The sequence below is a fragment of the Rhinatrema bivittatum genome, chromosome 12, assembly GCF_901001135.1.
Source record: "Rhinatrema bivittatum chromosome 12, aRhiBiv1.1, whole genome shotgun sequence".
NCBI classification, from domain to species: domain Eukaryota; kingdom Metazoa; phylum Chordata; class Amphibia; order Gymnophiona; family Rhinatrematidae; genus Rhinatrema; species Rhinatrema bivittatum.
Genome location: NC_042626.1, coordinates 57,545,115 through 57,567,645, shown reverse-complemented (window position 1 = coordinate 57,567,645; position 22,531 = coordinate 57,545,115). Strand labels below are relative to the sequence as shown.

Genomic DNA, 22,531 nt, shown 5'->3' with positions numbered 1-22,531 from the left:
TCATAGTTTCTAGAACTTTGACTGGCACCTATTGGGCATGCCCAGCATGGCACCAACAATGCATCCAGCAGGGGTCCCCTTTCAGTCTCGTGTGTAGCAAGAAGTACGTGCGAAAAATAAAATAAATCGCAAGCGAACCCAACTCCGCGGGGTGGTGGGTGGGTTTCGTGAGGTCTAACATCCTGCTGTCTTGTGAGAAAGCAAATGTTACAGGTAAGCAACAGGTGTTCTCACAGGACAGCAGGATGTTAGTCCTCACATATGGGTGATATCATCAGGATGGAGCCCAATCACGGAAAACTTCTGTCAAAGTTTCCAGAACTTTTGACTGGCCCCTACTGGGCATGCCCAGCATGGCACTAACCCTGCAGCCAGCAGGGGTCCCCCTTAGTCTTATCTGAAAGCTACAGGCAGTGCCGAAAAATAAAATAACAAAACATTACGAACCCAACACCTCGGGGCGGCAAGTGGGCGGCAAGTGGGTTTCCTGCTGTCCTGTGAAAACACCTGTTACAGGTAAGCAATATTTGCTTTCTCACAGGACAAGCAGGATGGTAGTCCTCACATATGGGTGAGTACCGAGCTGAGGATGACCGAACATGCACCAAATGTACCCAAAGGCGTGCAACAGGCACAACAACTGGGGTGAAATTTGGTACATCCTGAACCCCACCGGGCAGGCGGAAGGGTGTTGGTACGTCTCGTTGTAAATAGGTTAAGAAGGGGGAGTTGCTGAACGGTGAGGAGAGAGAGGAATACCTAACTGCTGGCGCTTGGACGGACTGTTTTTTCATCCAATATCCCTCGGAACACCTGCGGGCCCTAGACCCGGAAGGAGGACGCCCTGTGACGTCAGCAGCCCGCGCCTGCCTTCAAATTGAACTGCAGACGGCGCCGTCGGCGCACTGCCTAAGCCGCGCGCTCCGTAAGGGGCGCGCGGCTTGGTCCGGCTTAGGCCGGCGAAGGTGAAGAAGGTGCCTGAGACTCTCTTTTCCACATTAGTCGAACTTGTGGAACCTCTCCAGCTTTAAAATCGTTTTGAACTACAGAAGCGTGAGTAAACCCCGGTTTCATTGATCGCTACTTTCTTTTGTTTACAAAATGCCTCATACCAAACGAAAGGGAAAGGTCAAGCAGGAGTCCTCAATACCTGCGAGACCCAACCCTATTCAATCAGTGATAACGGGTTTTTACACACCGTCTGGAAATGTAACCCCGGAGAGGCCTGTTATAGAGGTAGATAAGGAGCAAATATCTCCTCTATTAGGCGAAGTTAGTCTGAGTCCCGGGGCACCATCAGTACCGGCTCCGCCCCAGAATACTGTTAATACCATGGTACCTGACTCACTCAACATACGGAAGTCGTTGTTAGGAGTGAGTCCAAATGAGGAGGTCCTGGGTATAAAGTCAGTACAAGTGAGCGAGCTCGATGAAGCAGCTGTTACATCTCAAAGAGGCGAGCATATAGTCGGTGACAATACAGGGGCCACCGACGGGAGATCAAAAGTTCCTGGAGAGAAATCCTTTTCTCCAGAATTTGGGAACACTGACAAGCAAGAATTTGAAGGAAATTTTGTTTTATCCTCAACCCCTTTTGCTAAACCTGTAAACCCAAAACAAGTATCTTTAGAAATGTTGTGGCAAGCAATAACAGCTTTACAGAAAAATATTGCCAATTTAAATGTGAACATAAAAGAGATGCAGAATGTTATGCTAAATATTAATCCTTTGGTTACCAATAATAGTGTTACATTGGTAAAAGTGGAAGAAGATTTAAATAATGTTAAGAATGTACAAGCTAATATTATTAAGGGAGAAAATCTAATGGCTAAGAAAGTGGAAACATTGGAAAATGCGGTCCGTTATTTAAACCTTAGAATAGTTAATTTCCCCAAATGTAAACTAATGTCACCTAGAGAACAATTGAAAAACTATTTTATGGAGGTTCTCTCATTAACATCAGAACATTTACCTTTAATATCTAACGCTTACTTTATAGGATTGAGTAACCAAAGTAGAAATGTAAAAATAGATCAAGAATATCAGGAAACTTCTCTGAATGTCACAGAATTAATAGAGACATCCCTCAGTGCCCAGGTGGAGAATAGGGGTACCCTTGTGGTAAAATTTTCCCTGTCAGAAGATAGAGACAAAGTTCTCAAACTTTTTATGCTAAATAGAACCTCTCTCTACCTGGGCCAGAAGGTCTGGATTTATCCAGATATATCTAAGGAAACTCAAACTAGACGAAAAAAGTTTATTACATTGGCAAATCTTGCTAAAACTTTTGGAATTCGTACTATCATAAGGTTTCCATGTAAATGCATAATGTGGGTGAAGGATAAAAAGTACATATTTTATGAGCCACAGGATTTAGAAAAATTCTTAGAAGGCCAGAGGGCCCAGGAGGAAGGTGATAGAAATTCTAGCCAGGAACAACTGTTGGATTAAAATGGAAAGCAGACGTACTTCTGTAATCTGTTGTAAGATTTAATTTCCTTAAAAAAAAAAAAATGCTTTTGCTTAGTGTAGCTCCCCAAGTTTTGTTTGGTAATTGGAAGAAGGTGTATAAATGGTATGGTTATTGTAAGAGTTAGAGTTAATTATGGTAACCTTTCTTCCTCAAAAATAATTTTCATTTCATTGTAATGAACATTATAAATGTATGTTTGATTTTTTATTCTGTGAATTAAAATCATAAATAATTTAAAAAAAAAAAAAAAAAAAAAAAAAAAAGTAAATAGGTTAAGAAGGACAGACTGGCCAAAGATGGAATCTTGTCTTCCGGCTTTGCCCAAGCAATAGTGGGCTACAAAGGTGTGGAGAGAACTCCAGGTAGCAGCCCTGCAAATGTCAGGAAGCGGCATCGATCGTAGGTGTGCTACTGAAGTCGCCATGGCCCTCACAGAGTGTGCTTTAACACGGTCTTGGAATGGAATGCCCGCTTGCTGATAGCAGAAGGAGATGCAGTCCGCCAAATAGGAGGAGAGAGTCTGCTTACCCACAGGCTTCCCTAACTTGTTAGGGTGGAAAGAGACGAACAATTGAGTGCTTTCCCTGTGGGCAGCTGTACAGTCTAGGTAGAACGCTAGAGCTTGTTTACAGTCAAGGGTATGCAGAGCCTGTTCTCCTGGGTTGGCATGGGGCCTGGGAAAAAAGGTAGGTAGTATGATGGATTGATTAAGATGAAAATCCGAAACTACCTTAGGTAAGAATTTAGGGTGAGTGTGGAGTACCACCCGGTCCTGCAGAAGTTTAGTGTAAGGCGGATAGGTAACTAGAGCCTATAATTCACTATCTCTGCGAGCTGAAGTGATAGCCAAAAGGAAAATCACTTTCCATGTGAGATAGAGGGTCACAGGAGTGAAGAGGCTCGAATGGTGGTTTCATGAGCCGACCCAAAACCAGATTAAGGTCCCAAGAAGGGGCTGGAGGACGTAGTGGAGGCTTGATGTGAAGCAAGCCCTTCAAAAAAGTGTTACGAGGGGTTGTACTGATAAAGGGACATCCCGACACCTTTATGGAAAGCGGCTACCGCACTGACATGCATTCTGATGGAAGATGTCTTAAGACCTGACTCTGACAGATGCCGGAGATAGTCCAGAAACTTAGGGACTGGACAGGAAAAGGGGTCAAGGGACTGAGAAGAGCACCATGACGTGAACCTTTTCCATTTGCAAGAGTAAGATTTTCTCGTGGAAGGCTTCTGTGAAGCAATCAAGACACGGGAAACTGGTTCAGAAAGGTTAAGTGGCTGAAGGATTAACCTTTCAACATCCATGCCGTCAGGGACAAGGCTTGAAGATTGGGATGGCGTAGGCACCCGTTGTTTTGAGCGATCAGAAGGCGGGTCCTGTCCCAAGGGATTGTGCCTGTGGATGGAGAGATCCTGTAGTATTGGAAACCACACTTGGCGTGGCCAGTGAGGTGCTATCAGGATCATGGTTCCCCTGTCCTGACGTAACTTCACGAGAGTCTTCGAGAGAAGAGGAAGTGGAGGGAATGCATAGAGCAGACCGGCTGCCCATGAGAGGGAAAATGCGTCTCTGGGCTGAGAGTGTTTGCTGCGAATGAGAGAGCAGTAGTTCTCCACTTTGTGGTTTTGAGGGGATGCAAAGAGGTCTATCCGAGGATATCCCCATTGTTGGTAGATGGAGTTCGCTACAGAGGGGTTGAGATACCACTCGTGCGGTTGAAAGACGCGACTCAGCTTGTCTGCCAGCACATTGTCCACTCCCGGCAAGTAGGTGGCCCTGAGGTACATCGAATGGGAGAGGGCTTCCGCCCAAATCTGCGCAGCTTCCTGACAGAAGGAAGGAGCCTGTGCCTCCCTGTTTGTTGATGTACCACATGGCCCCCTGGTTGTCCGTCTGAATTAGGATGACTTGATTTGAGAGGCGATCCTGAAAAGCCCTGAGAGCATATCTTATTGCTCGCAGCTCCAGGAAATTTATATGGAGTTTGGCTTCCTCTGTGTCTGCAGATCTGCTACATGGGCTCCCCACCCGAGGTTGGAAGCGTCGATGGTGAGAATGATTTGAGGATTCGGAACCCGGAAGGGCAATCCCTGGAGGAGATTGGTCTGATTTTTCCACCAGGCGAGAGACAGACGGAGTGAGTTGGTGACGTGGACAATGGCCGACAGAAGCTGAATAGCTTGAGTCCATTGAGACCTCAGAGTCCAGTGCATGAGTCTCATGGTCAAGCGGGCCATTGCTGTGACATGGACTGAGGACGCCATGTGTCCCAGGAGGACGAGAAATTGGCGTGTAGTCGCAGCATGTTGAGACTGCAGCTGGTGAGCAAGAGACACGAGAGTCAGTGCTCGTTGTCGAGGCAGGAAAGCCTTTGCCTGTAAGGTGTCCAAGTCTGCCCTAATGAACGACAAGGTTTGAGATGGGACTAAGTAGGATTTGTCGTAATTGACGAGAAATCCTAACGAAATTAGAGGATGTAAGGTTAGATTGAGGGACGACAGAGCAGCTTGCTGAGTGGGAGCCCTGATTAACCAGTCGTCCAGATAGGGGTAGACGTGAACACCTTGTGTCCTGAGGAAGGCTGCGACGACTACGAGGCATTTTGTAAAGACCCGTGGTGCAGACACTAGGCTGAATGGAAGCACTTGGTATTGATAGTGCTTGGGGCCTACCAGAAATCTCAGGTACTTGCAATGAGCTGGATTTATCGCGATATGGGTGTATGCGTCCTGGAGGTCCAGAGAGCAGAGCCAGTCTCCTCTTTGTAGAAGAGGTAGAAGCGAATCCAAGGTGACCATCTTGAACTTCTCTCGGTGGAGGTACTTGTTGAGGGCCCGTAGGTCTAGAATAGGACGGATGCCTCCCGATTTTTTGGGGATTAGGAAGTACCTGGAATAGAACCCTAGGCCTTGCTGAGAGGATGGAATGGGTTCTATTGCTCTTGACTGGAGAAGGAGGGGAGACCTCTTGATCCAGAAGAATGGAGTGTTTGGATGCTTTCCACGTTTGTAGAGGTGGGGAGTCCAGTGGCAGGGCGAGAAAGTTCAGATGGTAACCCTGAGCAATGATTGCCAATACCCATTGGTCGGATGTGATTGAATGCCACAGGTTGTGGAAGTGGCACAGTCGACCTCCCACTGGTATGTGCGACAGGGGAATCTGGCTGCTGCTCTCTAAGTGAAAGTAAAAAACCTGAAGGAGGTCCTGGTTGAGGAGCTGCTTGTAGTTTTTGTTTTTGGGCTTGACGAGACTGTGATTTTTGATAAGGTCTCGTGGCACGGGATCTAGTTGGTGGAAGGTAAGACTTCTTCTGGCGGTAGAATGACTTCTTAGAGTCCTTTCTAAAAGGCTGTTTTGAGGAGAAGTCAGAAGGCATCAAAGAGAACTGTTTTAGGGTTTCATGATGGTCCTTTAATTCTGCCACCGTCCGTTGGATCTGTTCGCCAAACAGATTATCGCCACCACAAGGTAGGTTGGATAAACCGGTCAGAAGACCTGAGCCAGGCCCACCGTCTCGCCGAATTAGCAGCTGCAGACACTCTCTGGTAGAGGTGTCAAAAATGTCATAAGATGTTCTAATCTTATGCTTGCCTGCCTCAAAACCCTTGTTTACAAGGGTTTGTAATTGTTCTTGAAATTGCTGAGGCAGGGAGTATGAGAAGTCCTGTATCTGTTTAAAAATGACCCTGTTATATTGGGTCATATAAAGCTGATAGGCGGCAATTCGGGAGATGAGCATGGCCCCTTGGAACACTCGGTGACCAATGTTATCTAGGAATTTCTGTTCTTTTCCAGGAGGAACAGACGAGTGAGGTTTTGACCTCTTTGCCCTCTTTTGTGCAGACTCTACCACGACCGAGTGATGATCCAGCTGTGATTTTTGAAAACCTGGGGCTGACTGCACTAAATAAGTAGTGTCAGCTTTCCTGTGTACTGGAGCAATTGATCCAGGATTTTCCCAGTTCTTCTTGAGGAGATCGAGAAGGACCTGATGGATGGGAATAGAGGTTATTACCTTGGGGGCATCCAGGAATTGGAGTAACTCCATCATCTGGTGCTTATCATCCTGTTCCGTCTGTAATTGAAAGGGAACCAATTCAGCCATTTCCTTCACAAACTTTATAAATGAGAGGTCCTCTGGAGGAGAACGCTTCCTACGCTCAGTGGGTGAAGGTAAGTAGTCTATGTCTGATGAGGTATCATCACCCCAGGTATTATAAGGATCAGCAGCCTTACCCCTAGGAACTAGAGGGGGACAGGGTGGTTGGATACCTGAAGGTCCCGGTCTAGGCTCTGAAGGAATCTGAGGAATTATCAGAGGCACCGATGATGGCATCAAAGGCACTGGTGTAGGCATCGAGGGGGATCGATGGATGACTTGGTGGCGCTGACGGATGTATCGACATCGATGGCTGAGGCAGAACTTCCGATGGAGGGATGCGGAACGGTGTTTCTCCTCCCGATGATGCTGTCAGTGGGGATGGCATCAGAGACCCAGGAACCATCGGTGGGAAGGCGGCCATTAGCGCTTCCATCCTGGATAGCCGCGGTGCCAGCGCTGCTGGAATCGGGTCAATGATCGGTTCCTCAGACGGTGCCGGTGTCGGAGGTACCTGAAGACGTTGCATCGCCTTGTCGATGGCCTCCTGACCCATCCGGTCCAGTTCTTTTTGGAGACCTGGAGCAAGCAGCCCCGGCTCCGGAACAGAAGAAGGAGGCAGAGGCATAGCCGGAGGGACCATCGTTAAAGGCGGAGTCGCAGCTCCCGATCCCCGATCGGGTGAGGGTTGCCTCGGTGACCCGGTCGCAGGAATGGTCGGTGCCTTTCCTGGACGGGGTTTCTTCGACAGCGGCTTGGACGATGGCAAGGTCGATTATTTCGCTCCCTTGATGGTCCAAGTCTTATGGTGTCAATGGCGATGTTTCTCCCTGCTATCCCCTCGATCCTGAGGGGGAGTAGAGGGTGTCGATGGCCGAGAAGTCAGCGATGCCGGTCGGTCACCGGTTGGTGGTCGTTGCTGGCGCGAAGTCGACGGTGCCAGTTCTGATGTCGTCAGTGTGATGGACGGAGTCGGGGTTTGAGCACGGAAGAGAAGTTCCATCTTCTCCATTCTGGCCTTGCGACCCTTCAGTGTCATTACGGCACATTTGGTGCAGGTCAAGACATCGTGCTCGCATCCTAGACACATTACACAGACTTTATGAGGGTTTGTGATAGACATGGTGCGGGTACAATCCGGGCACAGACGGAACCCCGACGCCATGGCAAAAAATCGAGCCGTGGTACGGTCAACGGCCAGTAGGCTACGAGGGCCAAACTCGACAGTAATTGACGGAAGACGGGTAAAAACTTACCGGGGTACCGCGGACAGAGAAAAGTTAGAGGGGACCCCTGTGGGGCAGTTTAACTTTTAGTAATTCCATGAGGAAAATTCCTGTCAGGAATCTCTAGAGTGCTTCTTAACCCGTGTGGCTACTGCTGCGTGGAAAAAAAGAGACTGTGAAGGGGGACCCCTGCTGGATGCAGGGTTGTGCTATGCTAGGCATGCCCAGTAGGTGCCAGCCAAAGTTCTAGAAACTATGACAAAAGTGTTCCGTGATTGGGCTCCATCCTGATGATGTCACCCATATGTGTGGGCTACCATCCTGCTTGTCCTGTGAGAAAGCCTCTTGCTATTTCTCGATGCTGGAAGCCATCCAGGAGTTGATTGACCTGGAGTGGGATGCCCTGGAAGCCAGTTTTAAGGGAGGTTGGGCCTTGGAGGCCTTGTACCCGCCGGAACTGGTGGCCAAAGAACACCTGCATTTCCCAAAAGTGGAAGCCCTGGTCTGCGCCATCTCGAAGCGAACAACTATCCCAGTAGAAGGAGGGTCGGCCTTGAAGGATGAAATATGATAGGCAGTTGGAGTCCATCCTTAAGCAAGCCTTTGACACGACAGCAGTGACACTGCAGATTGCTTCCTGTTGTGTCCTGGTGGCTCATTCGTGTCTGCTTCTCTCGAGAGAGGCAGAGAGCGCAGGGGTGCATCCCAGAGAGGTGATGGAGCCCACGGCGGCTTTCCTAGCGGATGCAAGCTCTGACCTAGTCCGTACCTCGGCCAGAGGAGTAGCCTCAATGGTGGCAGTCAAAAGACAGCTATGGCTGCGAAATTGGTCAGCGGGCGCAACCTCTAAGGCAAACCTCACAAAGATGCACTTTAAGGGATCCCTTCTATTAGTACGTGGGGTAAATCTCCAGTGCCTTGGCTACCTGAAGAAAGAGGTCACAGCACTCCCTGCCCATGAAGGGTCGGGCCAGGGGCTCCCAGCGCTTCTGGCCCTAAAGAAACTCTTTTTTTTTCCAGACATCTCGGCCCTTGGGAATGTCTGTTTGTTCGGAGCTGACAACCAAAAAGAGGAACTAGTTCAGGCTCAGATTTGCCCCGAACTTCCCAATGAAGTTTAGCTGACCCATCCACAGGAGATAGGTGCCGATTATCCCTCTTCTATCAGAGGTGGGTCGATCACGTTGGACAAATGGGTACTGGACATCATACGAGAAGGATACGCTCTAGAATTTCGCAGCATCCCTCGGGACATGTTCTTGATATCACCTTGCCACTCCCAGCACAAAAAACTGGCAGTGGAATCCACACTGATAAGGCTCCTCAGTTTGAGGGCTATAACTCTTATACCTACACCCCAGGAAAATACAGAGTGTTATTCCATCAGTTTTATCGTACCCAAGAAGGAGGGTTCATTTCACCCCATCCTGGATCTCAAGAGCATCAATCGTCATCTACGAGTAATTCCCTTCTCCATGGAAACTCTTCGTTCTGTCATAATGGCCTTACAACCGGGAGAGTTCTTAACATCCCTGGACCTCTCAGAGGCCTACCTTCATATCCCAAACCATAAAGACCGTTAGCATTTCCTATGCTTTGCGGTACTGGGCCATCATTATCAGTTCCAGGCGTTGCCCTTTGGCCTTGCAACCACCCCCAGAACATTCTCCAAAATTTTGGTGTTTGTAGCGGCGGCACTGAGGATAGAAGGGATCCTGTTGCACCCTTACTTAGACGACTGGCTGATCCAGGCGAAGCCATTGGAAAAGAGCCTCCAGGTGACCAGCAGGCTCAGATCCCTGCTTCAGGTACTCAGTTGGGTCATGAACATGGACAAGAGCAGTCTCAAGCCTGCCCAGTCCTTAGTGTACCTGAGAGTCCGGTTCAACACCAAGCAGGACAAGGTCTTCCTCCCTCCCTCATGTGCTGCCCCAGGGTGTGGATCTATCTCCAGGTCCTTGGCCTGATGGCATCAATCCTGGAGGTAGTACCGTGGGCAAGGGCACACATGCAGCCATTCCAGCAACCCCTGCTGTCACGTTGGAACACACTGTCTCAAGACTACTTGATTTGCTTCCACCTACTGAAGGAAGTATGTTCTTGGCTCCAGTGGTGGCTACAGGAAATGCATCTAAAAAGGGTGTAAGACTGTTCCCAATGAACTGGCTAGTCCTCACGATGGATGCGAGCCTCCGAGGGTGGGGAGCCCACTTTCAGGAATTGACAACCCAGGGGTGATGGACCAGGGAAAAGGCGCGCTGGAACATAAACTGCCTGGAAGCCCGAGCTGTCAGATTAGCGTGTCTGCAATTCAGCCACAGGTTCCAGGGACAAACAGTTCACGTGATGACAGACAACGCAACAACAGTAGCCTACATCAACCGCCAGGGAGAAACCAAAAGCCACCAAGATTTAACTCTGTCCATTCGATAAGGAGGTCTGGAGCTATCTCCAGGTCCTTGGCCTGATGGCATCAATCCTGGAGGTAGTACTGAGGGCAAGGGCACACATGCAGCCACTCCAGCACCCCCTGCTGATGGCATCAATCCTAGTAGATTGCTGGGGCCTCCCATCCATTGACCTACTGGCCACATCTCACAATGCAAAGGTCCCCTGATTCTTCAGTCACAGAAGAGATCAACGCTCCCAAGGGATCGACACCCTTGTCCAGAGGAGGACTTACTCTACACCTTCCTTCCATGGCCTCTGCTGGGCAAGGTCATTCGCAAGATCGAATGCCACAGAGGATTAGTCCTTCTGGTGGTCCCAGATTGGCCCAGATGCCTGCAGAGATGCGGAGGCTTCTGGTGGAGAGCCCCCTGTCTCCCCCTGCACATGGACCTTCTCCACAAGGTCTGATCCTTCACGAGGACCCAACTCTGTTTTGTCTTACAGTCTGGTCCTTGAGAGGGCTCGCCTGATGAAGCGTGGAAATTCGGCGGCTGTAATCGCCACTGTGCTCCGCACTCGGTAGTTCTCAACATCCCTGGTGAATGTTAGGATCTGGAGAATATTTGAGGCCTGGTGCAAGGAACGCGGAGTGCATCCTCGGACAACCAAGATCCCCATTATTCTGGAATTCTTACAGGACGGCCTGAACAAAGGACTGTTCCTCAACTCCTTGAAGGTCTAGATGGTGGCGCTCTCCTGTTTTAGAGACGAGGTGAATGGAGCCCACCTGTCAACACATGTGGACTTGGCCTGTTTCCTAAAAGGAGTTAAACATCTTCGACCACCCTTAAAGTGGCCGGTCCCCCTATGGAACCTCAATCTAGTATTGGACTTCTTAGCAAGGCCTTCCTTTCAGCTGCTGCGTGCTCTGTCTCTACGTCTGTTAACGCTGAAGATTGTGTTTTTGGTGATGATATGCTCGGCTCGTCGCATCTCTGAACTACAGGCGCTGTCATGTCGGGAGTCATTCTTCTGGTTGACTACAGGAACGTTGCAGCTTTGCACCGTCCCTTCCTTGTTGCCAAAGGTAGTCTCGTAGTTTCACCTGAACCAGTGCATTAATGGCAGTAGACTATTAGTATAGTATCTAGAACATACAGAACCAGTGCGCAAGATGGACTGCTCGTTTCTTCTTCACGGTGGAAGGAAACAAGGTGAAGCAGCTGCGCGAGCAATCAAAGCTCGCTGGATCAAGGAAGTGATCACGGGAGCTTATATAGAGGCAGGGAAGCCTTTACCCCTTCAGGTTAAAGCTCATTCCACTAGGGCCCAGGCAGTATCCTGGGCGGAAGCTAAGCTACTGTCTCCCGTCGACATCTGCCAAGCAGCGATGTGGTCTTCCTTGCACACCTTCTCCAGGTTCTATCGCCTGGACGTCCAAGCCCGAGCAGATGCAGTCTTAGGAAGGCTGGTGCTAATTGGAACATAGGCAGCCTCCTGCCTCATTTGGGAGTAGCTTTTGTTCATCTCATTGGTTCTGAGTCCATCTGGCTACATGCTAGGAAATGGAGAAATTACTTACCTGATAATTTCGTTTTCCTTAGTGTAGACAGATGGACTTAGCATCCCACCCATGGCTGCCCGTGAACAGTGCCAAGGAATCGAACATGAATCTCTATCCCAAAGAGGTTACAGGTAAGCCATTACCCTATCCCTAGATCTGGGCATTTATAATATTGCTGGGATTCAGCGCTTATGTTTGGTTGAGTACAGTTATGGTCACCAGTTTTAATCAAATTTTAATTAAATTTTATTTATTTATTTAAAGGTTTTTATATACCAATAACCGTTTGCACATCGTATCGGTTTACATGGAACAGTTTAGTTAAATAATGAGTAACAGTTACATGGAACAATTTGGTTGCTTAACATTTTATTTATTTATTCTTGTATACCGACATTAGATTGAGATATCACATCAGTTCACATAAAACTGAACAGCAAATAAGTCACGGGCTGCTTATTTTTACAGTTATCACTTGGAACATTAGAACAATTAACAAGGGACTAATTATTAGACATGTCAGGAAACTTGTTGGCTTGCATATTGGAACATAGTTTAGGAACAGATAGCATTCATAGTTTAGGAACAATTTACAAAGAACTGATTTTTTACAATTTACAAAACTGGATTTTATGGGGTGCAAAGGCAACTCGGAGGATTGAGGAATGACAGCTTGTTTGAGGATAAACTTGTACCTTGAAACATAGGATTGGCTTGTGGTGGAGAGGGGGAAGGGAAGGGAGATGGGGGAGAACAGGGGACCATAGGGGAGTTATAAATGTTGCATTAGACAAGAGTTGGGAGTGAGAGAATGATTAGATTTAAGGTCGGGGGGTGGGGGGCTTTGGCCTAAGACTCTGGCGGGAAGGCTTTCAGGAATAGCCATGTTTTGAGGTGCTTTTTGAAGATTTGGATCAAGGGTTCTGTGCTGAGATGTGGTGGAAGGGAGTTCAGTAGTATGGGGCCGGCTATTGATATGGTGCGTTTTCTGACTGAGGAGAGGTGTGCTGTTTTGGTACATAACTATTAGTATAGAAGTAACTATAACCATAGTAAAAACTAATAACTTTGGACATAGTGCTAAATAATCGTGAAAGAAATTGAAGTTTCTAGAGCAGAAATTAGCAGTTAACATGAGGGGGATTGAGGGCAATTTTCAGTAATATGGCCACAATGGCTTTTGAAGAGAATACTGAATGGCTGAGGTCACTGCAGGGGTATATCTAAGGTGACGTCAGCTTTGAAACCTGACTCTGTCTCCATCTGCTAGCAAGGGAGCACATAACTCATTGGTCCTGAGTCCATCTGTTTACATTAAGGAAAACAATTAAATTGAGCAGGCTTGATCTGGTAGTTCTGGCATACTTTCATTAAGTCTCTATAGAAATGGCACTACTGTGAAGCACTTTATATAGGATAGACCAAGTATGCTTTTAGTTGTTTTCCTTTCAATCCACTGTAAGCCCTATTTAAAAATACCAACTTAGAAGATATAGTGAATGCTAGGAAGTTGGAGAGAGATACTTTGCGTGAAGGAGCCCAGAAGAAGAAAGAACAGGACAAGCTCCAACGAGAAAAGGATAAACTGGCCAAGCAGGAAAGGAAGGAAAAAGAGAAGAAAAGGACGCAGAAAGGAGAACGGAAACGATAAATTAAAGCCTCTTGTGTCTAGGACTTTTTAAAGGTTTGAACTAGTTATGCATATGGTGTGGATAAATTTCTTTTTAAACCAGTGGTTGCCTGGCTAGGAGTTCACCTATTTTACTGCTTTGTGAGCAAAGGACACACAAAGAGCTTCAATGTTTTTGTGTAACATATGGTTTGTGATGCTGGATATATGATGATGTAGTAGCTCAAAATTTCTGAACCAAAGAACTGTGCAATGGATACATTAATTGTAATTGGTAATTAATCTACACTTTACTACTAGCATTGATAGGGGTAAAGACAAAGGTCCAACTTTAATTCCTACTTGACCTGCCAGTTCTCCACTTGTTTGAAATAAAGATCAGCATTTGTAGGAGCCAGTGATTACCAGTGAGCTGCAGCAGGCACCAACAATCACAACAACTCTGTCTGCAGAACTGAGAATATGACCTAGGGCCAAATTCACTGCTCTCCAACTGGGACCCCCACCTTCAAGGTCTCAGTTGCCCACATGTATGTCTGTTGGCATGCTTCAGTACAATGAACCTCTCTTGACATGAAACCTAATGCATTACCCATCTTTCTTTGTTGCTGTAAGGAGACAATATTAAAATAACTCTTCTGCTGAGCTCTAATCTGCTTTGGGTTCTGGTGAGAGCTAACCTGTTTGAAAAACAGTTCACCCTTCTTGAACAGCTAAAGGAAATCTTTGTAAAACCCCTTTAAGTTGTAAATTTTCCCACATGGTGATAGTGATAATTTACAAACAAAACTCAATAAAGTTATTATCATAATTATAGCAGGGAAAATGTTAACTATATACACACCATATTTAAAGTATAGTCAGTATGTTAATGTGTGATATGATAAATCACCATATTCATTGATGTAACTGATGTTAAGATGAGAGAGTGCTGTACTTTATATTTTGTTTCACCATTTATGATAAGCTTTCTGGAGGCGCTGAAAGGAGGGTGGGTTTGGGGAGATCTACCATTATTTTGGTGTGGAATTGATGGTTCAGCATCAACTGCCTTGAAACGGCCCGACAGTTCATTAAGCTGACCATCCCAAAGCTATTATACATTTTGCCTTTGTGATTGGTAATGTTGGTAGAATAATTGAAAATCTGTATGTAAGATTCCATTATCAGTGATGTAAAATGAGCAAAATGGATCCAAGTTTTTCGGCTTGTCTTCACTGAGCATCTGTGATTACTGCATCTCTGCCTTTGACATAAAAATTCACAAGATTCTGCAGAACATATGTGCCAGAAGAATAATGGTGTTGGCTTGGATCATTCCCTGCCCATAGGCTTTTGTTGCTTTATTGTTGAATATTAAATGACTGTTGCAAAGCTTTCCTCATTCCATTATGTACAATAATAATTCTAGATTTTTCTGTCAGGCAGATCTGCAGGTACACAGCAGCACTGCAGGAAACAAACCAAAAAAATCCCCAAAATATTGTGTTGTCATCTATACTTGCTAGATGGGCATGTCTATTTCTTCATTACTTACAAGCAGGTCATGCAGATTGGTGGAGTGTTTGTACTCTGGCTTTTGGTTGAAAGGCCACCCAAATTATGTTTTATATAAAAAAAAAATAGTATTAAAACTTTTGTGCTCAAGTAATAAAATGGCACTTTAGGTACACAATATATTTCCTTGCAGTTTCTGATGCACTTAATCAAGATTCCATTATTTTTAATATTCAAGCTATTCGTACAGGGAATCTTTGATTTATTCTTCAATTCTCTACATAAACAACTTCTAGCAATAGTTGTATACTGGATAATTTATGAAAGACCCAGAAAACACCATTCACAACATTACTCAGCTTGTGGGACTATTTGAACAGCTCAAGTCCCCCCTTCTTTCTACAGAAATTACCTTTGGTAAACTATTCACCAAGGGAGGAAACTGGCAACTAGGTAACAGCTTGACCCTCTTATAATTTTTGTGCCTGTTCTCAGAAGTTTTGGACTGAAAAATAAAAAGAGATTAGTTTCTGTCTGAAGCTGATGTAGCAACTCCAAGGATTTCCTGTGAGTTAGTGGCCTTGTTCATATGCAAGTTTTCTACCCTTGACAATGAGATGGACAGAAAATCTGAGGCAAAGCTGAGGTCCCAGGACTGCCAAAAAAAAAAAGATGGTTATTTTTGTGAAAAGTATCTTGCACAAATGTCTTCACACCAGTTTTTGCTGAATTCCAGATTAATGAGGTGCTTTGTGTTATAATGAAGCTCATTAACTCATGAATTTTAGTAACCTTTGCATAGTGCATGAACAGTAAAAAGGCCTTCATACAAAAATATTTTTTTTTCATAATTACTTTGCAATTTAATATTTTTGCCTTTATTTTCACTATCACACTTGATGTTTCCATTACTACTGACAGAAAATGAATGCTCTTACCAAGAATTATTCTCCTTGTACAGTCTATATCCACAAACAATGAACAGCAGGCTGGAACTTTATTTATTCTTTTTTTTTTTTTTTTACCAGTAAAGCCATTTATTTCATATCAGATAATTAAATTCAGTAGAAGGCATAGGTATTTGTTCCATAACATCAACATTCTTACGTTAAACCTAACGAGTTGCTTTGTACAGTGACTACTGTGTGCTGTTCTATGACTATTTTGCTGCCCAATTTTAGTTCATTTTTGGCAGTTTTTGGAAGTTAATCAGTGATCAATATGCTTTCATTAGTTTTTACCTGCATTCTCAATCAGTTTCTTCCTCACATCATCTAAACAAAATTTATGTGGTGTGATTGAAATTTTGCATACCAGATTTCTAAAACTAGGAAGAACAGACAACATTTAAAACATCAGTATATCTAGCAAAGGGCAGTTCAATAAATTTTATCCATACATTATAGTTTAACTCTATGCTAGAATTGTTAAAACCCAAGATTTTCTGAGTCACATAATAGCAACATTTTATATTAATGAATAAATTATTCACATTGAATACAAATATATTAGAGATAAGAAACTCAGATAAACCCAAATATTCAATAGCTGTTTTAAAGCTGGCCATAATCTGTGTACTGCTCAATATTTCAAAAGTATGCAAAGCAAGTAGTAATACCTATTCTAGTTAAGTTAAAAACTGCTGGAGTCATCTTTTCAATTCTTTAAACAGCTATCTTGCAATTCCTCTGAACTCAGTGCCACAAATTAACCCACATGAAATGAGATCAAATTGGTTCATGCTGTGATATCTTGTGACATCCAAATGAACATGGATCCAATGGTTCAAGCCAGTGTGAAGGGATTTGTAACTCTGCCTCCCATGGGTTCAGGGAAGCAGCTTTAAATACACCAAAACAACATTCTGTACAGGGAGAGTACTGCTTGCTGTGTGTACTTCTGAAATAGTGCACAGCAAACAGAGTGTAGCTTTCTTTCAAAAAAATATGGGAGGATAACCAATAAAGATAACGGCACAAAATATATGTTAACAGATTTTAAACCAAACCAGCTAAAGAGCAACTTTTTAAAATTATATATTAGAACTGATACCCTTTAATAGCAAACCAAGGGTACAATAACAATATAGTTCTGAGAAGTCATTATTTAAGCACCTTTGCAGGAACACTGGATTTTCTAAAAGATTCAGTAAATTGTAATGTAATATTTTGATTCAATTTAAATACTTTAAAATTGGTAAAATGTAATGGATAAGACCTACAATTTAAATAAAATCTCTTAATAACAGAAATGATTTTAAACAGGTTTATTCAGAAACTAGCATGGTTTTTCAAAAAGGCATTTGTATCACTAATTTAAGAGAAAAACTGGTGTACTTTCCTCTATATATTTAAGCTCTAGGATTTCAAATTCATAAATATGTCAAATTTAAATAATTATGTATTTTACATGAATATTGGATATTTATGGTTTTATTTTTCCCACCTTTTCTGGGTACTTTCCTGGAAATGTATCCAGTTTATACGTTAAAGTTCTTTATATCACAATCAAAACTGGTCTTTATGTAGCTAGACAGCAGCCTAACAGGCTGCTAATACTCATTTTGATTCATTATTTAGTAATATTGAGACAAATGGAGAGGAAATAGAGATTACTTAGATTAACACCTACACTGCAGAATCCGTTCAAAGAGTCACAGCCGGGGTTGGTATTATGGGGAAGAGAAGGCTCTTGATATCTGAAATTATTTTACTGTCGTTTCAGTGAGTTTTTGATACAAATGTGAAGGCGGACAAGCTTTAACTAGTTGGTGTTTGTTCACAGTTTGAGTTAACAGAGCACAGCAGGATGGGAAGATTGTATTCAATTTTGCATCTCTCTCCTACTTCATCATGGAGCAAGATGAAAGTAGAAAAACAAGAATGTTCTTTGAGAAAAACTGGAGTTTACTATTTTATGCCTTGACTACTTGAATCCCATTTTGCTTTCTTGTCCCTGTCTGGTGCTGTGACAAAAATCTGCAGGAGTGGCTTGCTCTAATTTGCATATCTTTGCTGCTGCACTACAGTGAGAATAATTGTCTCCCATTCCTTTTTAGCAACCCTGACAATGTCCCTTTAGGTAATACTTTGGTTATTCCAGAAAAATCAAATTACCTTTACTAACCTCTTATCTTTGACAAGTCAAAATTTGGTGCAAGTATAGTTATTTCATGCAATTCCATTAAGAAATTACAGTCAGAGAAGTTCACATTGCTTCATTAAAAAATATTACTAAACTACCAATTAGGAAGAAAAAATGAACATTAAAATTCAAAAGATAAGATTAATATTATATTTTTTATATACCCTGATATAGCTGCATAATAGTGTATTCTTCTCTCTGATGACATTAATTTTTGATTTCTTCACTTCTCTGACTATTAGTGTTACTGTTGTTCATATTTTCATAGACTTTATCTTCAGCATTCACAATTTCCTGCAAAGTCTTCTCCATATCCACTGGTCCAGCAGCAAGAGCAGTTTTTGGCAAGGTCATCTGAAGAGCACACCAAAGTGCTGTGCGTGCTTTCCTTGTAGCCACAGACATCTCTTTAATTGCAGAAGCAAGGGCAAACACATCTATTATAAAAGCAAACAAAACAGTTCATAATGGTAATTTTACCTTACCAGTGCCTTTCAAAAGCTTTCACACCCTTGTATGTTTTTCACAGTCAAAAATACAAATCAAAATATATTAAAGGAATGTTTCATTGATTTACAAAACATACTCCACACGTTCATTGTGAAAGAATAATAATAGAAATGTTCCACAAGAAATCTATATAAATAAAAATGTAAATGAATGTTTGTTCAAAATCTTAAATCTCCACAAGTTCTTCACCGATTGCTTTGAAATTTTGACACAACATTGCATTCGATTTCGCACGTGTTTTTATATACCTATACTATATAGATGTCACACGTGACACGTAAAAACATGATTTTTGGGAAAAACAGTGCCAACTGTTGGACATAAAAAGCAACACACGCTATCTACAATATAAATGGGCTCTGACCGACGGACCGCAAATGCGCAGTAGAGAGCAGCTCTACCGCGCATGTGCGGACCATAGAACTCTGCGCTACATGCTGGGTGTCACAGAGGGGAGGAGAAAAGGGCAGACGAGTCGCCTCTCCAAGAAACGGCTCACCCCATTCCTCCGCTGGGGAAGGGGGGAGGGAGACTGCCGGACAGTTACACACAGGAGAAGGAAAGGGTAAGAGAGTCACCGAGCCAGTCCGTCCACCGCCGGGGAAGGGAGTTGGGACGGCCGGAGCAGAACTAATGCGCATTGTGAATTTAAACCAGACTGCGCCATGGCAACGCGCGGCTCAGCCCGTTCCTCCGCCGCTGGGGAAGGAGTAGGGACTGCCAGACAGTTACACACAGGAGGAGGAAAGGGTAGAAAAGTCGCTGAACCAGTCCACCGCCGGGGCAGGGGGTGGGACGGCCGGAGCAGAGCTAATGCAGAAACATGCACTTTCTCTTTTCTTTCTTTAGTGCTGGGTGTCACAGAGGGGAGGAGGAAAGGGCAGACGCGTCGCCGCTCCGAGAAATGGCTCAGCCCGTTCCTCCGCCGCTGGGGAAGGGAGGAGGGAGTAGGGACTGCCGGACAGTTACACACAGGAGGAGGAAAGGGTTAAAAGAGTTGCCGAGCCAGTCCGTATACCGCCGGGGAAGGGGGGGAGGGAGTTGGGATGGCCGGAGCAGAGCTAATGCGCATTGTGAAATTAAACCAGACTGAGCCATGGCAACGCATGGCCGGGTACAGCTAGTTAAGAATAAAAAAATCAGAAAGTCTTGATTGCATAAATCTTTCACAGCCTTGACTCAATACTTACTGAAAAGTGTCTATGGCAGACTGGAACAGATTTTCCTCCAGGATCTGCCTATACTTTGCAGCATCCACCTTGCCCTTGATCTTCACAAAGCATCCCCATAACATATTGCTCCCATTACCATGGTTTACTGTAGGGATGGCGTAGCAGGGTGATATGTTTGTTTTATGCCATACCTATTCCATAGCATAGAGACCAAAAAGTTCCACTTCGGTCTCATCAGACCATACAACTTTCTCCACCATGCATGCAGTACTCCTTTTCTTCAGCAGTGGCTTCTGTTTGCCACCCTCCCATACAGGTCATCTTTGTGGTGTAATCTTAAAATTGTTGAACAATCCACATTTTCCCCAATCTCAGACAGAGACCTATATAGTTTTCTAAAAGTAATTTTAGGCCTTACGGTGACCTTCTGCAGCCATAATTCCTGGCTACTGACTTTGGAGGGAAGGTCTCATCGTGGTAATCTTGGTGGTACCAAACTATTTCCACTTTATAATGATGGACCGGTCAGCACCCCACAGGATATTTAAATACATTGAAATTTTCTGATAACATCCCAGAGTTTTTTCAGAAACTCCTTGTTCAGCATGTTAAGAACTTTGCTTCAAATTCATTTCATATAAAAGAAATGGCCTGATTCTGTAGCCAAGAATATTTGTATCCGCTCAACTACCGCAACAGGAAACAGCAAAGCTCCATTTAACTTATTATGAGCCTATTTAGGGCAATTTTTTGAGCAGGAGCTAAAGCAAGTTGCTTACCTGTAATAGGTGTTCTCTGTAGCCAGGACAAATCAGCCATACAACTAGCTGACATCATCTAACGGACAACGACTTGGGATGTGCTCTTTCAGAGCTAAGAAAGACTTATAAGTCTTTACTGAGCATGCACAGGTGTTCCCCACAAGTCTGTTTGTGTTTAGCTAAACTTCAACTCTGCGGAGGGGAGGGGGGGGGGGGGTGAATGTGTGGGTGATTTGTCCTGCCTTCTACAGAGAGCACCTGCTACAGATAAGCAAGTTTGCTTTTTCTGTGGATAAGCAAGATTGTAACAGCCACACGTGGGGACTCCTAAATTAAGAGTTGCAATAAAGATTTGTAAATTTTATGACAGGAATTGCAACTTGGAAATAGAACAGGCTAGAGGGAGAATTGAAGTGATTAATATAGCAACATAGAAAATGATGGCAGATAAAGACCAAGCGGTCCATCTAGTCTGCCCAGCAAGTTGAATAAGTTTTCCAGAACTGCTTGGCTATAATTTTTATCCTGCCATGGTGCATTCTCAAGGCAGTAATGTTTTGTGAACATGTGAACTGAAGACCAAGTAGCTTCATTTTAGATTTCTTCTATGCAGAGATGGATCATAGAAGTTGCATTGGCTTGAACCTGATGCACCTTGATTTTGTCTTCAAGTTGTTGGTATGATTTAGCACAGCAAGACAAAATGCAGTCTAAAATCCAAGTTGATAAAAGTTTACTCAGTGACTGAAAAACCATGTTTGACAGGGGTAAAGGAAATAAACTGGGAGGATTTCTTATAAGATTCACATATATCCAAGTAGAATAATAGTGCTATTCTATAAGCCAAGGTATGGAGAGTTTGTTCAGCCTTGCTGGAGTGTGGTTATGGAAAGAACTGTTGCTAGAAAAGAAAATTATTCCTTACCTGCTAATTTTCGTTCCTGTAGTACCACGGATCAGTCCAGACAGTGGGTTGTGTCCCCCTTCCAGCAGATGGAGTCAGAGCAAAAACTGTAAGGACGGCCCCTAATAGGTTGGAGCGCCCTCTGTGTCTCTTCAGTATAAAGCATATCCGAGCCAGAAAAGCCCATGGTATGGATCAACTTGAAAACCGTAAACACAACTGTAAATATATAATGCTTGGAACTTGCAAAAAGAACTGACATACAGACTCAGAGAAAAACTGGAGCAGGGCTCAATCCAGGGAAAAAGGAAGGGCGTCTGGACTGATCCGTGGTACTACAGGAACGAAAATTAGCAGGTGAGGAATAATTTTCTTTTCCCTCTACGTACCCGGATCAGTCCAGACAGTGGGATGTACCAAAGCTTCTCCTATGTAGGGTGGGCCCTGGATAGCCCAGCACGAAGAACTTGCGCACCAAAACAGCCAAATTGCAAAGAGGGAACATGTAGGTGATAGTGACGCGCAAAAGTGTGTAATGATTTTCAGGTGGCTGCTCTACAGATTTCCTGAGCAGAAACAGAGTGGCTCTCTGCCCAGGAGGTAGCTTGGGAGCGAAGAGAATGAGCCTTAATGCCTGTCGGAGGCGTACACCCCGCACCTATGTAGGCGGAAGAAATTGCATCCTTTAACCAACGTGCAATGGTTGTCTTGGAAGCCTTGCATCCCTTCTTGGGTCCGCTCCATAAGACAAAAAGATGGTCCGTGAGGCAAAAAGGGTTAGTCACTCCCAAATAGCGCACGAGGACCCTTTTCACGTCAAGTCGCTTGAGCTCTCGAGGACTATCAGCCGGGAAGGATGGGAGCTCTACCGACTGATTCAGATGAAAGGCTGAGACCAACTTGGGTAAGAAAGCTGGTACCATGCGTAAGGAAACCCCATAATCCGTAAACGGAGGGAAGGCTCCCAACACAACAAGGCTTGTAATTCTGAGATCCTGCGAGCGGAACAAATGGCCATGAGGAATACAGTCTTGAGAGTGAGATCCCTAAGGGTAGCGCTGGGAAGAGGTTCAAACTGTGGGCTACCAAGAATCTGGAGGACCAAATTGAGGTTCCAGGACGGAACATGTTTTACCCCTTGCAAAAACCGGATAAT

General features: G+C 44.5%; 2 protein-coding genes across 6 annotated transcripts in view; one reads left to right on the top strand and one right to left on the bottom strand.

The window, feature by feature from the left end:
* The window catches only part of CCDC43 (coiled-coil domain containing 43), a 76,244-nt gene that overhangs the window by 37,514 nt on the left and 16,199 nt on the right, over positions 1 to 22,531 (top strand). Inside the window, exon 6 of one of the 3 annotated variants that reach the window (XM_029573479.1) lies at positions 18,297 to 18,388. The exons of 1 other annotated variant lie outside the window; for it this stretch is intronic. Coding sequence is in view for 1 of the 2 variants with exons in the window: in XM_029573478.1 (XP_029429338.1) it covers positions 13,221 to 13,408 (188 nt within the window). In the remaining variant the exon portion in view is untranslated. Of the gene's footprint in view, positions 1 to 13,220; positions 15,058 to 18,296; positions 18,389 to 22,531 lie in introns of those variants that run through there. One more of the 3 variants, XM_029573478.1, reaches the window with a different exon arrangement.
* The window catches only part of MEIOC (meiosis specific with coiled-coil domain), a 300,156-nt gene continuing 294,484 nt past the window's right edge, over positions 16,860 to 22,531 (bottom strand). For 2 of the 3 annotated variants that reach the window (XM_029573470.1, XM_029573471.1), the window contains one exon: positions 16,860 to 18,465. In XM_029573470.1, the coding sequence (XP_029429330.1) occupies positions 18,236 to 18,465 (230 nt within the window). In that variant the 3' untranslated portion in view covers positions 16,860 to 18,235. The remainder of the gene's footprint in view (positions 18,466 to 22,531) is intronic. The other variant, XM_029573472.1, reaches the window with a different exon arrangement.